Raw genomic sequence first — 18,219 nt, forward strand, 5'->3', positions numbered from 1 at the left:
ATTTGTCATATTGACCTGTAGTTGATGGCAGAAGCACAGGACACAGAAGGAACAAAGAAAAAGAGAGTTGGCACTGGAGTCAGGAGGATACTGGTTTTCCTCCAGGCTCTGACACTTATACTTGTGGCATTTACTTCTCTAAGCCTCAGTTTCCTTATCTTAAACTGAGAGGTATTGGCAAAAAAGGGTTTAAAGTAAGTCAATGAACCAATGTGCATATTTAACATATTCTATTTAAATAAATATTTAAATACCCATTTTAAATAAAGTGAGAAGTAGTAGGGCTTAGCTTAGGAAAGCTTTCTCTGACAGATACCAGCTTTGTGATCCTGGGAAAAATCTTTTCAGTGCCCAAGCCAATTCTCTAAGAGTAAATCCTAGAACTAAGATCTAGTTCTTAGAGAAGAAGAAAGAGAAGAAAGAATTTCCTCCCTGGGAGTGCCCTACACCAGTGGTGTCAAATTCAAATAGGTCCCTGACTACCACATATTGACTCAGAAAACTCTAAAGTAATATTAATTATCGTTTGTTTAGTTAAATATTTCTCATATTTTAATGGTTCAGGAAAGTTTGGTGGGTAACTTATGACCTGTGTGTATTGAAATGTGTTTGCCACTTCTCCTCTCCCCAAAGACACCCCCAAATTGGGGTAGGGAGAACAAGGTGCTAGATACTATGGATATAAAGGCAATATGTCAAATAGTCTCTGCTTCAAGGAACTTACCTAATTTTATTACATATCAGTATGCTTGAGATTTGTTGAAGCTGTACATACAATCCTTACCTAAAATTACAGAGTAGGCTATGTAATTGCTTTGTACAATATATGTATAATGTCCCATGAGCATACTATAAAATGAAATATAACTTCATAAAAATGTATATAAAATATAATTATATCCCAACTTTAAGCAACAAAACAAAACAAAACTGATCTTACCTAACAGATAAACTAAAAAGATTCATTTTACAAATGGATTCATCACAAGTTCTTTAAATACCTTGTTCTTTAGTGTATATAAATGTTATTTAATTTACATACAACTTGACAAAAATATTAATTATTAAAGTAAGGCATATATATGCATAGAAATAGTTCTAGACCTTTAAAAACTTAAATTCCAAGACTGTTGTAGAGGATATAGACATTTAATTATCTAATAAATTAATCAACAATAAAGTATGCTTTCAAGAAAGTTTTAAGAATAGAAAATGAAGGAAATGTAAAGTTGCCAATATCCCACAAAAACATCTCCATAAAAGCTTACAAATGCATCTATTAAAAAAAGAATCATGGATTTTTCTACATAGTCTAGACTTATACAAGGAGACTGAAGGAACCTTACTGAAACACTAACTAAGTTTATCGTAGGACACAAAGCAACTGCTAGGCAACTTAGGAAGAGGCTCCAAGCAAGATTACTGAAATAACCAAATATCAGAAAGAGAAACTGAACAAGTCAGAAATAAATGCCCAAAGAACAACTTCAAGACCATTTAGATTTATAAGTGAATTCTATTAATTTTTTTTTAAACCACACAATTCCAATAGTATATAAAGTATTTGCAAAAAGAGGAAAAGGACTCTTCTAGTCTTTTTCTTGGTCTTGGTCAGCGAAGTTATCATATATAAAATAAATCTATTTAGATAATCCGTGTTTTTGTATATTAGCAAAACAACCCAGATTTTAAAAAGATAGAAAAAACCTCCATTCAAAATGACTATAGAGACTATAAAATTTTTGAAAGCCTATCTAGCAAAACATACACAAAGGGACCATATGAATCCAACTATAAAACACTCTGAAGAAGTACTGACAGACCTAAATAATTAAGTAACTCTGAATGAATATGTGACTTGGACAAAAAAAAGACAGCATCATTAAAAAAATTGAAAGAGCAACGAAGAAATTTCAGGTCTACAGATAGGGGAATGTTTCAAGACCAAAGAAAAGGGTATCACAAAACATGAAATGGGTAATTTTGATTACATAAATTTAACAGATTTTGCACAAACAAATCTAATTCAATTAAAGAGAAAAGGGAAAGTCTTTTGATAAGTTTCTCTGACTAGACTAATTTCCAAGATAAATAATAAAGCGATTCAAATTTATAAGACTAACAACCATTCCCCAACAGACATTGTTAAAGATAATAAATAGAAAGTTTCAGAAGAAATCCAAACTAACGATGAAATATTTGTTCCAAATCACAAATTATTATGCAAATTAAATGTAACTCTGAGGATGCACTTCACATTAAATGAAATATGACATAAATGGAAAAATGAAAGATATTGAAGAGGTTAAGGGGAAAAGGGCACACTGATGTATACTCTTTGTGGTACTATGAAATTGTCTACCATTCTAGAAAGTTATCTGAAATTATGCCCTAAAAGTCAAAATCACTATTGAACCTATATCCCAAAAAGATTTTTTAAAAAATAGTAAAAGGACCCCTACATACATAAAAATTTATACCAGTAGCCAAAACCTTGTAACATGATAACTACCTACTATTGAATGGCTAAACAAATTATGTTATATGAATGTTATTGATTATAGGCCATGAGAAATAACAAAATGAACAATTTCACAAAGTGCTAGACCTCAATGAATTGATGGAAAGTGAATAAAGAGAACAATTTATACAAGGACAACACTATAAAGAAAAATTATGTAATTCTTTAGAACTTTAACCAATGCCATGACAAACTATGCTTCCAGGGGACTAAAAATGAATTACGCTACTCACCTATATCATGCTAAAAATGATGCAGTTAAAATGCAGACATATAATTTTTGGATACAACCAATGTAGAAATTTGTTTATTTGGCCTATGCACATTTGTTATGAATAATTTGTCATTTTCTTTTTAACCTCCTGTTTGATGAAGAGAGAAGAGTGCGAAAGAGGTAATACTATAAAAAATTTTTATGACCTAAAAAATAGATATAGAGGTTAAAGAAAATGAAAGGCAATAAAAGAAAGTAGACATAGGAGCTTTAGATCCACATTGGGCAGGGCCAGAGAAGTATCATCCCTTCTCTAATGCCTGCATGAATTCAGTAGGATGAACTACTTCAGAATAAAGCAAGTCAGCCATCAATGGAATCTTTAAGTGGGAAATATAGGACACTTTTTATGAATTTGATGGAAGGAGTTCCTGCTTAGGTCTGAGTTGAATTGGATGATCTGAATATAATTATGTTACTATGGGAGGGCTTTCTAAAGATATTTAAAATGTTTAGAGAAAGCTGGAGAAGGGGAAGGGGAAGCAAATTAAAGACTTCCACCATATAGTACTGCTTTGAAAACAGCTAAATTGTATTATCAAATGAAGGTATCTTTGAATGATAAGAAAGGGTGGTATGCAAATTAAAGGAGAAACCATAAGGAGAGTTAAAAGAGACCTTAGAAGTCAACAAGTCCAATTATATCATTTTAGAAATTTAGGCCTAAAGAAGTGAATTTGCCATGTTCATAGTTAATAAATAGCAGCAATAAGATTCAAGCCAGCATTTGATTCCACAACTAGCACCTTGCTTCCCACTGAAAGCTGTCCTTACAAGTAGAGAAGGCTGGGTTTTGATGATTCCATAAGGTTTCAGTCAGTAGCAAAGTAATGGGCAAACACTTCAAAATCATTTTTTATTTCACCTTCATTTCAGCCACTAAATCTTGTCAATTTTTTCTTATCCAACCTAATCTCCACCTTCAAGTTAAGTTGCAACTAGAGAAACCATACTTTTCTGTAACCAGAAACTGGTAGTGAGGAAAAGCCCAAAGGGAGTGTCACTCCCCCCTCCCCCAACATACAACAGACCATGTCCTTGGGTTCTATTTGTATTTGCAGGAGAATATTTCCCATATTTTTGAGGGAAATGTTTTATCCCAACTGTTCTTACTCTACAACTTTGGAAAATATCTCTAATTAAAGCTAATTAACCTTGGCTGGCTAATCATCATCAATTGGGAGCACAATGGAGAGAAGTGACAAAGTATCTGCCTCTACCCCTCAGGGCTACTGTTAGATTACTGAAGGGAGAAGTCAGTCACCTCACCTGATCTGCCAGTTTAAGTGGGAGTTTTGAAGCAGCCCCAGAGGGAGTTCAAATGTATCAGCCAGCTGTCTCACATTTAACTCTCCCTCTACTTTCTGCCTTATCATTTGTCTTTAGTCTCACCTATCTTTCAATTCATTGTACTCACACCTGCCAAATTCTTCAACTTGTAATTTAAGGCTTTCTATAAATGTGGTCCCATCCTCTCTAGTCAAGTTTATTTCCCACTTCTCTTCACTGTGCCTAAATACACCATATATCAGCTTCTGCTTATATAGTATTCACCACTTCTAAAATGTCCTTTCCCTTTCCCCTCCTCTTCCCGTCATTCAAGATCTGATCAAATTTTACCTCTATACAATGCTCCCCAAATGATATAAATGTGCCCCTTATATGAACTCTTTTATTATTCACTTTTGTCCTTAATCGTATGTTGTCTTATATTATTATTTAGTGCTTCATTCATGTATGCTTTACCTCCTCAATCATATTACAAACTTTGGATAGGCAAGCTCTCAGTCTTACATTTCACTTAATAAAACACCATATAAATACTAATGGTTCGGTAAATAATAAATGAAATTAAAACACCCTGGAGGAAACAATGGAAGAGTCAGGAATTCCAAAAGAGGGGGAAACTGCCATAGTTCCAGAGACAATTGCCTTTACTAAGGTAGCAAAGTGATAGGAAAAAGAGAAGAGATAAATAGCAGAAGAGCAGAGCAAAACTAGCAACTATTGCATCACACAGTGTAAGGGACAGAGATACATTTAAGACTATGTCTATTTTCCTGGCTTGGGGCTGATACAGATGATGGAACTGATTGGGGGGGGGGGGGGAGAGAAGGCAGCAGGGAAGAACTCACAGGAGATGTGTGAATCCTGGGAGGAAAAAAGAAGAAATCTTATATCTTCAGCAATTCTGAATGAGAAAGGCTATCCCTGAAGGCTTTATGAGCAGAGCATTACAAGGGACAGTGATAATTTAAGATAACATATTCCACTGAATGCATATTTATGAATCATAGTTGGAATTATATTACATTGGTTTATCAGTGTACATTTAATTTTGGTTGGCCTCCCATGCTGCCTAACATATATATATATATATATATATATATATATAAAATCCTGTCTTGCTAAGTGGCTCACTACTAAAAGTCACAGATATTTCTTAATTTGGCAGTAATGACTTTCAATTCTATTTTTGAGGACTTAATTAATGTTATTGATAAAAACTAGTGTGTATAAGAAATCTTTGGGCAGACCAAAGAGTTAAAATAAATGCCAAAATAAAAATTAATTGTAATGTGGTATTCATTACTTTCTATATAATGAAGACATATTAACTGAAGTTAATATTTTCACATGAGAAAGTTTTACTTCTTTCATAGTTACAAGAAAAATACATAAGGACGAGACAAAATGTTGCATTATAATAGTGCCCCAAATAGCATCAATAAAAGCTTAGTTTTACTAAACTGCTCATCTCTCAAATATGAAGAATTTAAAGAATTCCAAAAATAATTTTCTACAGCTTCTTCTGTGGTATAAAATGTGCTTCTAAAATCCCATTAAATGAGGCAAAAGATTCTTTAATGCCAAATTTAAACACATGTGAACTCTCTCATTCCTGAAAATTGGTTGCAAACATGCACCTTATATTAATATCAGTTTTAATTTCCATATAAGTATTACAAACATTATCTCATGTAATTTCAATATCTCTCCATATCCTTGTTGGATTAATCTGCCAACCCTAAGTCACCTCCAGCTCTAAAACTTTAAGATTTCTGGACACAGATAGAGCACCAAACTTGGAATTGGGAGGACCTAGGTTTAAATCAGGCCCCAGATGTTTCTTAGCTATGTGACTCTGGGCAAATCCATGTAAACCAGTTTGCCTTAAAAATCATTTAAAAATTTCTTCTATAAATATAAAAATGAGAAAAATTATATTGCAAAAACATGTTCATGACTAGAATAGAAAAGTAATGTGTGGTATAGCAGAAATCGGGGAAGTGGAGGGGTGAAGTGGCCTGGGTTTCTAGTCCCCTCTGTGCCACTAACTCACAATGTGCCTTGTGGTTTCAAAATCTTCTTACCCTAAAATGAAGGGGTTAGATTAGAGAGTCTCTTTGAGTAACCCTTTATATGACTGTATTAAATAAAATAGTGATGAGACTAAAGAATTAGAATTGTGAGTAGATCTAGAAGCAGAAATTGCAAAGAAGTAAATTTAGGATGGATGTAAGGAAAAACATCTGTGCTACTGAGACAAAACCAAAAATACAAAGAACTAAGATGGCAAGTTCCTTAGCACTGGGTGTCTTCAAATTGAGTCTACAAGATCACTTGCTGATTTAAGAAAGATTATGTTTTTGATATAAGTTAGACTGTACAATTCATAAGGCCCCTTCCAACTCTAAAATCTGATTTTCAAATGCTATTGAATCCTCATGACAACCAACATTTTTTACCTTTTTATTGAGAATAGATATCCCCATCTTGCCCAACCTGGAAGTGCAATAGTCATTCAGAGTGCCATATTCCCCTATTAGATAAGCTTCATGAAAATTGGGACTATATCTGAATTAAAGTTTTTTCTTAATCTCAGCATCTACTATAATGTTTTGGACAGAGAAATAAATACATTTTATTTTCAGAATTGCTGAAATTTTGTTCTAAAACACATGACATAATAGCCTGGAATTCTGGCATATGACATGCCATAATAGCCTGGAATTCTGATAAATGTAACATGGGGAAAAAAGTGATTATGAGATTCCAGGGGAAAGAATGCAACATTTCAACAGCAGAGTCTTCCTATGAAAGCTGAGTTACTATGTGATTCTAAGATTCAGTTGTTTTCATATCCAAACAACGGATCATAGCACTCATAAGTTTGACTTCATAAATACATGCATATATAAGTTCAAGAGCAAATAAATTTATGTATCACTAAGATATAGATAACTGATTCTAAAAAAGGATATCAACAAAAAAATATTTATTCGGTACCTGTTGTATGCTAAGCACTGTGATACATGCTAGGGATACAAATGTAAAAGGGAAACAGTTTTTGTCCCCAAAAAGCTTACATTCTCACTGAAGGGATACATGTTCCCTTATAAATAAATTCAGGATATTAAGCAAAATGATACACAGTAATTCAAGTGAAGAGGCATTAACAACTGGGAGGAAAAAGAAGAGGCCTCTTGAAAGTAGTTGGGGGTTCCAAGAGGCAGAAGTGAGGAGTGAAAGTATTTCAGACATAGTAGTCAACCTGTATAAAGGCATGGAGGAGGAAGATAGAATGTCATATATGGGAATATCAATTAGGTCAATCTGGCTAGTGTGTGCAGAGAGAACAATGTGTAAGCCTGGAAGATAGGCTGGAGGAAAGACCATAGAAGGTTTTAAATGCAAGTGTTAATTCAGATTTATTCAATAGGCAATGAAGAGCCACTGGAGCTTTCAGAGATCATGAAGAGCATAAACAGATCTGAGTTCTAATACACAGACCACTCTATACTTCCTCTCAGCCAAGGACCTGGTTTCCACTTAACTGAAAGAATCCATCCAGAGCTCCCTCTAATCTCCAACAACACATATAAAAGTCCATTTTTTCTCTTGCTCATATCTGGCTTGACTGGTGATCCTTCTCCTTGTAAAGAACAACTTCTCTATTAATGCCCCTGATCCTTAACCCAACCATCTCTTCACAGTGCTTGCCTTTCATCTTCAAATATTCTCTTATCTAATGTTTCATTCTCTCTTACCTATAAACACAATAAAATCTATCTTAAAACAAAAATTTTTTAAGTCTTTAAAGTTTCCATCCCATAAAATGAACATCCTTTATTTTTTCTTACTTTCAAATCATAGTCCTAGAAAAACTTGAACATATTCATAGCCTCCACTTCCTCATTTCCTTTAAAGTTGAATTTCAAATCTAACATGTATAAAACTGTACTTTTCAATGTTACCTGGGAACTCTTAAACACCGGATCAAAAGACTTTCCTTTGGACCTCTCAGTAGTTTATGCACTGTCTACTGCCCCCTCCTCTGCCTTCAGTAATGCTGCTGTCTTTCCTATACATTAAAAAGAGATGTACACACACTGGTCCCTTTCACTCTCTCTCTCTCTCTCTCTCTCTCTCTCTCTCTCTCTCTCTCTCTCTCTCTCTGTCCCTGTCTCTCTCTCTCATCAGTTCCCACTGATTCAATTATCATCTCTTGGTATATGATTCCAAGATCTTCATATATCCAATCCTATTCTCTTTCCTAGACTTCTCAGATTGAACCTATCCAAAACAGAATTTATCTTGAATTTTCTGCAGCCTTTTACATAAAATCACTATTTTCTTTACCCTGGTTCTCTTCTTGTCTGTCTGACTACTCCTCTCTCTGCTAGATTTTCATCCAGATCACTCCTATTCAAGGTGAGCATTACCCAGGGATCTGTCCTAGGTACTCTTCTCCTCCACCTCTCTACTATTTCACTTGGTGATCTCCTCAGTTCTCTGGCTTCAATTAGCATCTCTATATTCATGGTTCTCAGATCTTAACCTATCCCTCAATTTCCAGACTTGCATCTTCATGTGCCTATTAGATATTTCAATGTCACAGATATCACTGTGCTCCCAGTCACCTAGGCCCTCCATCTACTCATTATCCTTGCCACTACACTCTCACTTCTCTTAGTAAGTCTCTATTCACCTTTATAACATCTCTCAATTATGTCTCCTCTCCTCTGATACTGCCACCATCTTTCATCACCTCACTCTTGGACTACTTTTAACAGGATTATTGATTGGTCCTTCTTGGATCCAGTACATCATTCTTCAGTCAACAGTCAAGTTAATTATACAAAAGACCAGATCTGACCAGGTCTGTCTGTGCCTACCCCCCATAAACTCCACTGGTTTCCTATCACCTCCAGGATCAAATACAAGCTTCTTTGATATGCCAAGCCTTTCTTCTATATGAAGCTCTTCCAGGTTCCTTCTCAATGCTAGTGCTTTTCCTCTCTTGATTATCTACATATTATAATATCTACATATTATATATCTTGTTTATACACAGTTATTTTTGTATTGTCTTACCTATTAGACAGTGAAAGCTGTCTTTTGTCTTCCTTTGTATTCCCGGTGCTTAGCACAGTGCCCAACACATGGTGCTTAATAAATGTTTATTGACTGGCTCCCTTCCCCATTAAAGCTTAAGTTATCAAAATTAAGTTAGATCAGTGCAGAATCAAAGCAAGTTTATATGTTCCCCCAGCACCCGATATGCCAATCTCCTGAAATCTTAGCACCAAGAAGAATGGCATAGCTTTGAATACCTGCACTATCTCAACTTACTCTCATTTGCATCTGTCCTTTGATTGGAGGGTTGAATAGTTTTGCATCTAACTCCTTCCAAAGCCTTCCTTTACATAAGGCTCACAATCTTCCTAGATATTCCTTTATCCATCAGTAGCTTAGGTTGGCTTCCGCTACACACACACACACACACACACACACACACACACACACACACACACACACACACACACACACACACACACCCCTTCTCCTCTCCCTTTAGTTTCCTTTTCTCTTTATCTTCTCCCATTTGACTTTAAGTTCCTTCAAGGAATTTTCTCATGTTAATCCCCAATGCTTAGCACAATATTTGGCACATAATAAGTAGGTGCTTAATAAATATCTATTGAATCAAACTTAAAGGTATTTTTAGGCATCATTGGTAAATTGGACTTAAAATCAAATCCTTTTACTCTTGATATATTGGATATATTCACAAATAATAAATAACACTGAATAATGTTCCCCCCAAATTATAGGATATTCTGATAACAAGTGGCTATAAAATTACCTTTATACTACAGATTAATAGAAGTTTTATTACCAAAGAGCTCTCAAAAAATTATTACTGTGCCCATATATCCAAGATACTTTAATCATTGTATTTATTTCTTCAAGTTATACATATCAGGTTTTGCTCTTGGTTTCAAAATGCAGTCAATTTTAAAGCATAGAATTCAAATGATAAGATTCAATATCTGACAATACAGAAAATATAATATAGGCTTTAGTAACTATTAAAGCATTTCTGGTGGAAATACATACTAGGTTATTTTTAAAGAATAAATATGTAGGCCCCGAGTTATTTGCCAAAGGAATTTAGCTATTTAGGACATCTTATAAAAGAAAATGTGTATTTTATAAGTTCTAGCTCAAAAAAATAATCACTACCCTCATTTTAAAGTTAACTATTCAAAAACAGATAAAAGCATTTAAATGTCTCCTTTAAAAATGGTTAAGTCTGAACCATTAAACTATTCTAAAAAGTAAGACAACTTCTCCACTGAATGTAAAAAAAAAACTTTGAAAAAGTCTTATTTCTGAGAAATTAAAGAAATAAAGATTTATTAACCACACATAGGGATTTCAGTTATTTGTGGACTATATCCACATTCCCATACATCTTCCCTTCCCTCCCCAAAATTACAAAATTAAAATATCTCTAATGAATTTAGGGAGGTTTATGCTAGGCCAACAGCTATTCTTTACCAGTATCTTCCCTTAAAGTGGTGTGGGTATTCAAAAGCTGTATCACAAGAACGAAACTGATGCAAGCTTAGTTTCATCTCTACTTTTGTAGGGCTTCTAGAATATATAATGCTAATTAGGTTCAAAGAAGTTTACACACACTGTACAGAGGGCATCCCCAGGGCCTACCAAGATGGAATGTGAAACCATCTAAGCATCAATTTCACTCTGTAGGCATAATCTTGGTGTGGGGGAGGAAGGAGAATAATAATAATAATAAATCTCTGGATAGAAGGTGGTGACCAAAAATAATCTCAGAGGGTAGAGGGGAGAAAAATAATTGCTTAATTTCAGGGTGGAGACTGTACTACGAGTTTCTTTTGGCAACCAAGCTAATTAAGTATGATAGTAGTAGGTTGGTAGCAAAAAACAAAATCAAAAAACCTGTAGAAATAAAGCTACCTCCCATAAAAAATAACCCAGTCACCAAACGTCTAAAGAAGACAAAAATGACTACTCTTAGTTCCTATATTAATATTAAGCCATCTAAAACATTGTTACTATGCAAATACATGGGGATTTATTTCTCAAGGCTCCCAAATATCCTTCTTTAACTAAAGCCTCCCTCTAACCAATCCTAACTGAACCAAACAAGTGGTAGTTAAGATAGGTAGAGAGGCTGGAATAAGTCATTTATAACTATTTATATTTAGATATATGGCATTTATATAATAATAATTTTATTAAAGAAAAGACTAAAGCCAAACAGCTCACTTTATTATCATCAATTTTATCAAAGGAGAAATAACAGAATGCCTTAAACATATACTAGACTATCAGAAAAGTAATCCCTTCACACCAAAAATAAAGAAATTAACTTCTTAATCAAATAGCAATACATAAAAACAAACACAAAAGTCACTTCACCAAAGACTAGGAAAAAATACAATTTATATAAAATGCCATATGGGTTGAGAATTAACTACTATTATCAAAATTTTATCATTAAAGTTCATATAGTCCATTAAGATAACACTGAGAATACAAAAACATTAAAGATCATATAAAACCATGATCAAATTTTTCAATTTTAGGACAAGGGAGGAAGCATTAAGGTTAGTGAAGGTGGGAAAGAACTCAACTTATATAGTAAGTTAAATAAATTAGACTTTACCTATACCCAGAAAATCTCAGGAATAGATGCCAAGCAAGAAAAGACATCTAGTTAGAAACTTCTGGTTTTAGGAAAGGGAGAATCACACCCCTCCTCAACAGTTCCTTCTTCCCCTGAGACACCCTATAGAGGCAGGCAGTCTTTGAGGGCCAACCTTGAAGAAAGGCAGAATGCTTATTTCAGGGCCCATTCTTGCCCGGCAATTTCTCTTCAGATGTTGATGTTTTGATATGGAACCACCACTGAAATAAAAAATGATAGAAGCGTCCAAACAACATTGAAAACCTTTAGGGAGTACTTCCAACAAATAGAGGGAAGGACACAGAAAAAAGAATTCTGAAAATCCAGAAGACAAATGTAAAATGTTTGATGTTGGTCTCTTTTATATTGAGATACAGAAAAGGGAGGTAGAGAACAGTGAGTAGAAAAATGGGGTGGAAAAGAATATAAAGAGTCCTCTAGTACAAAATTAAAAAGCTTTATGCCATTCAATAAGGTATTTTTCTCCTGAACAAATACAAGGTATAAAAGGAACACTGCCACTCAGTCAAAAAAGCTTCATTTTATTTTTGAAGATTTCTGTTTATCTGTCTTAATAGCAACCTCTTCTCCTATAAAGGGAATTCATATCCAAAGAATTCATTAACTGAAGCCATTACGTTGCCTAATTCATTAGCGTAAGTCATTACATTGCCTAAGTATACCTGCTCACTCGGCAGCTCCACCTCAACATGCTCACAGCAGAACTCATTTCTTTTCCCCATAAACTCAAAACTCTGTCTGATTTCTATGGAAGACTCTCATCCTTCTAGCAGCCCAAGTTTCCAACCTTGGAATTATCCTTGACTTTTGTCACCAGGCTAGATCAAAACCTTATTTTCTCACACCTAGACCATTAAAACATTCTTCTTATTGGTTTCCCCCTGTACTTCCTCTCTCCAATCCATCTTTTACACAACTAACATCTAATATTGACCATGTCACACACCCCTCTCCAAGAAACTTCACTTGATTCCACATCCTCAAGAATAAAACACAAATTTACTTGTCTGGAAATTAAAGCATTTCACAAGGGGGATCTTAGGAACCTTTTCCCTCTGACTAATTTGACATCACTCCTTCTCATGTCCATTTTGGCTGAGCCAAACTATCCTGCTGTTTCTATAAACAACACCCCCCCCCCCCTTCTCTCTGTGCTTATGCACAGTATCCCTCCTTATGTCTCAGAAACCCTAGTTGTGGTCAAGGCTCAGCTCAACTGCCACTTCCTACAAGAGGCCTTTGCTAATTTTCCCCAGATGTTAGTGCCCTCCTATACCACTCTGAAATTAATTTATATTTACTTGTATATATTTTGAAAATTCTTCAGTTTATTTACATAATCCCCCCCCCCCCCCCCATGGAACATAAACTTTAAGGGTAGGGACTGTTTGGGGTTTTTTATCCTCTATCACACAGTAAATACTATTTCAATAAATGCATATTGAAGATGAGAGATCTTTTAGAAGAATAAAAATAATATGTATATACTGACATTACACAACTGCAAATCTCAATACCTAGACAGGTGGGATGAAATTAACTTTGAAACTAAAAAGAATATTCAGAAGAAACTGTCTCATATCAAAAACCAACTGCATTGTTAACTGTGCTAAGAAAGTGTGTTGATAAAGTAATTCTTTTTCAAAAGACTATACTTTGGTTATAGTCTATTAATCTGAATTACTTTCTTGTTCAAAATTCAAACAGTGAAATTTTTACAAAATAAAGGACTTGAAGTTTTGCTTATCCCCTATTTCTTCTCAGTATAAAACTTTGTTATATACAAGGAATATTTTTCTTTGCTCAATTTGTTTTAATTATAACTTCTAAAAATATGATAGCCAAGCTCTCAACTAGACCCCAGTGCATTTTTGTTTTCATTTTATTACTAATATTAGTTCCAACATAAAAGGCATTTACTTGAAGGGAAATCACCTTCTTCGACACTGACAACTCCCATATATTCAAAAGTTAATAGTATTCAGAATATTTACAATAAAGGGAACAAATTCCACATGATTTCCAATCAATAACAAGTGAATTCCCATGGTTCAAAAACACAGAAAAAACACTTTTCCATGAGTGATTCTACAACAAAAAAGAAAAAAATATGTAAATTTTTCAGGGGTTGAGAATGAAATTTATTATTTAATCATTAAAAACTAGGTCTAAAATCAGACAGTCTATTATGTCTAAATAATACCTGGACAAAGTTAATTGATCTGATAATGGTAAAATGAAAAAGGCTGTTGATAATAACAATACTGCAATCAAATCTCTGGGGTTCCTCAATTTCATAAGAAGTCTTCATTTACTTTTTTGTTTTTCTTTCCAGATTAGTAACTTTGAAAAAAGGATGCCATACAGCCAAAATAAAGTTAATGTAAAAGCACCTGCGCCTAATCAAACAAAGACACATCTGACTTATGGAAAAAATAGACACCTAGCCCCTAGTATTAAACCATTAAAAACAATGTCTCCTAAAAATAAATTTCCATGTCAACAGAACAAAGCTGTTTATAAATAAGAAGGAATGAGGAGGTGTGAGGAAGATAAGAGGAAGCCTCCCCAAGTAGCAAAAGCAGGAAGCCAAGCAGAATGAATGAAAACTGGGACAAGAGAAACATGAAAGTATAAGCTGGGAATGAGGAATAGGTAAGGATTTTATAAGTGGAAAGAAATTATGAGAAATTAACAGGAATATCACAGAAAATTAAGCTGAAAGGAAATGGTAACCTCAGTAGAAGTGGTAACTGAAAATGGGTGTAATTTGCCAAAAAAGCCATATGATAGAGATGGTAATATTTTTTCAGACAAAATTATGGAGTTCAACATAGGAAAAGTGTGAAAACAGAATGGGTAGATTATGAATTTCAAGGTAAAGAAATAACATTAAATAGACTTGAAAATAATTATGGAGGAAGGAGAGACAGGACGTTATTAAAAGAGAAACTTGAGTGAAATCAACAAACTAAACCTTATTATCCAATTACACTGTAAAGCAAGTTATATATTAGACATCTTATTTGTAACAAACTAATAGATATAATTTGAGAATGTGGCAACCAAGATTAATTCTAATAAAAGTCAAGGGAGAGCAATAAAGGAAAAGATATTTAAAAGCTATTTAAAAAAGAAGTAAAGAAAAATGTTGAGGATGAGAGAGGAAAAAATAGGTGTGAAATAAAAGACAGGCTTCAACTCTGGGAAACTGTCCAACATGGGGAAATAGAGGGTTACTGCTGTAGAAACTTTGTGGATCTCAATAACTTTAGAAACAATAGTCAAAGGTGTCCAAAGAAATTTGAGAAAATAAGGGAGATAGCATACAATCTGGGAGCGCCAAGGAATGAAGTATGAAGCCTCAGTGGGGATTTGGAAAAAGGAAAAGAACAGAGTAGCCACCAAAAACTGAGGGATGTGGAAGGGGAGGACAATGCATAACACTGGGGGAGGTGGAGTAAGGACGTCGGTGACAAGGTGTTTGCAAAAATAAGGTGTGTGTGTGTGGGGTCTCAGATGGGAGGACAGAAGGATCCTTGGTGTTAAGCAAGAGGGAGAAACAGAAAACCCAGTCTTCGTTGGCTGGGAAACAATCTCCAAACACTCTAGGAGGCAAAGGTGGTGGTGGGGGGGGGGAGGAGAAAGGCAGCCTGAGCCACCCGGGAGAAGGCCCCCATCATCCCCATCTTCACTCATGGACACATACATGCCCGGGTAGATACAGGCCAGTCGGGCGGGGGGAGGGGTCTCCCCGATTCTTCCAAACATCCCCTACCCAACACATACGGGAGGAAAAAAAGAGGGAGTATGGAGGACATGGGTCTGGGGACCGCAGCGGGGTCGTGACCTTCTCAGGCGAAATCTGGGCTCAATTACTTCTCCTCAACTTCTGCTGCCCCCTACGTCCCCCCAACCCCGGGAGGCAGCGAAGAGGAGCCCAGTCCCGGGGGGTGGGGGGGAGAAGGGGGGCCGGGTGTTTACGTGGTGGAGGGCTGAGCGTGCGCGTGCGCGAGAATGGAGGGGGTCTCCCATCATGGGGGGGGCAGATAAAGGGCCGCCGTCACTAGAACCCCTTTGCCCCCCCAATCCGAAATCGGGGGAGGGGGGGTCCGCGTCTGCCAGCCCCCTGCCTGGCAGCCCAACCAGACTCCTTCACTCACCTCCTCGGGGATGGCCGGCTCAGCGGAGGAGGCCGAGCCGGCGCCAGCCTCGGGATCCATATCCCCGTTGAAGAGAATGGGGCCCTGCTCTGCGCCGCCTCCGCCACCGCCGCCGCCGCTCAGCGCCGCCATCTTGTAACCAAGAGCTGGAACCCGAGCGACCGCGGCTGGGCGGGGAGGGGGAGGGGAGAAAAAAGGGGAGGAGGAGGAGAGCGGGGGCGGGGCCCTGGGAGGGGGGGGGAGTGAATGTGTATGACTTGTGGTGAGCGCGCAATCGCGCGCGCGCGCGAGGCCTTGGGAACGGGAGGGGGGGAGTGCGGAAGATAAAGAAGGGAAAGCGGGAAGGAGGAGAGCACGAATCTGGGCGGGGAAGAAGGTGAGAGCGCTTGCTGTGGCGTCACCGGCGTGACGTCACCGGCGGGAGTTGCGTGGCGTCACTGGGGAGCCCCGCCCTTTGTCGTCACGGGAGGACACGGTCCGCCCACATCGGCCCCGCACCGCCCCCTCCTCCCCCGCCAAGTCCAGGGTCGACCTGCTAGCAGCTGATACTTGCATCCCTGTAGTCCTGCATCCCTCAGTTACTTCTCTTTCTTCGGCTCCGTCCCCTCCTGGAGAGTGGCTGGATGGGATTTAGTGGGGAAGAAGACGGACAACCTCATCTACCAGGGTCACCGGTCTAATCTTGAAATGTAGCTACCTGATTAAAAAGAATAAGCGAAATATTTGCAAAAAAAAATTAATAAATTTATGCTCAATCCCTAGTTTACAACTCATTTATCTCTAGCAATATTGGATACAAACAATCCTAGTCCAACCCAAGAATTGAAATGTTATTTTGTAGTTCTTAATAAAGAGATTTGACCTGTTAAGTAGGTCATGGGCCTAATTTGAGAAGACTGTCACACAGAGATTTTGTTACATAGTCCAGGGTCATGTATCATCATTAGGGGATGAGGGTTTTACAGATTAATTGACTCTACACAAAAACTAAAAATATTTTTGATAAACATTTATTATGCATTTCTTTTTCTTTATTGACTTTGAAGAAAACACTATGATTTAAAATTGCGGTTATGTTCAAAATATATTCCCAAAAGTCATTAAGTGCCAATTATATACAAAACAGTGTGTGAGACCCTGGAAATAAAACAAGACAAAAACATAAAATAGTGCCTGGCCTTTAAGAAACTTATATCCTTTGGAAGAGAAATTAAATCAGTAAATACAAGATCATTTGAGGGAGGAGATAGTACTAAAAATTAGCATAATCCAGAAAACTAGATCCCCATTTGATCAAGTTAGAATTTTGGATCAATTATGGGAGATGGATCATGAACTGAGCCTAGGAAATAGGTTAGAGATTATTAACAGCTATGTGAAGTACATTGAAGTGGATAGGTTATACAAAGGCATGATGAGAGATGGAATGCTGAATTTGAGAAACAGCAAATAAATTAGTTTGGTATATGAACTAGTATATGAAGGAGAATAATCTGAAGGAAGCCTGAAAAGTTGAGCTGGAACCAGATTGTGAATATTTTTAATTGCCAAATGAAAAAGGAATTTATATAATAATAATTAGTGTTTATATTGCAAATCTACTATGTGCTGGGTGCTTTACAAATATTATTTCATTTGATCCCCACAACTCTGAGAGGTAGCTGCTATTATTTATATTTATACATTATTAATAATATGCTATTATCCTCATTTTATAGTTGAGAAACTTGATGCAAAGAAACATTTTAAACTCCTACCTCCAAATTCTGGTTAACTAAGTGGTAGTGTTGTGGCATAGTGGAAGAGTTTTGAGCCAACAGGCAAGAAGACTCATCTTTCTGAGTTCAAATCCACCCTCAAACACTAACTAACTGTGTGACCCTAGGCAAGTCACTTAGCCTATTTATCTCCATTCCTCATCTGTAAAATGAGTTGAAAAAGGAAATGACAAATCATCTCAGGATCTTTGTCAAGAAAATACCAAAATGGGGTGTTACAAAGACTCAGACATGATTGAACAACCACCACCAAAATAACTTCCTGATTCTAGGCACTGTGTACTATAAACTGCAACACCTAGCTTCCCCTAATTATTCTTGAAACAATAAAAAGGTACTGAAAAATCTTAAGCAGGACAGTAGCAATACCCCTGTGTTTTAGAAGAAAGAGAAGATGGATTAAAGAGGAGAGATATAAGAAGAAGGGAAACCATGTATTG

General features: G+C 36.3%; 1 protein-coding gene across 6 annotated transcripts in view; it reads right to left on the minus strand.

Moving 5' to 3' along the window:
• Nucleotides 1–16,389, minus strand: part of BRAF (B-Raf proto-oncogene, serine/threonine kinase) — a 221,831-nt gene extending 205,442 nt beyond the window's left edge. For all 6 annotated transcript variants that reach the window (XM_056799800.1, XM_056799798.1, XM_056799797.1 and 3 more), the window contains exon 1: nt 16,002–16,389. In XM_056799800.1, the coding sequence (XP_056655778.1) occupies nt 16,002–16,133 (132 nt within the window). In that variant the 5' untranslated portion in view covers nt 16,134–16,389. The remainder of the gene's footprint in view (nt 1–16,001) is intronic.
• Nucleotides 16,390–18,219: the final 1,830 nt, after the last annotated feature.

Source organism: Monodelphis domestica, chromosome 5 (assembly GCF_027887165.1).
Source record: "Monodelphis domestica isolate mMonDom1 chromosome 5, mMonDom1.pri, whole genome shotgun sequence".
Classification (NCBI taxonomy): domain Eukaryota; kingdom Metazoa; phylum Chordata; class Mammalia; order Didelphimorphia; family Didelphidae; genus Monodelphis; species Monodelphis domestica.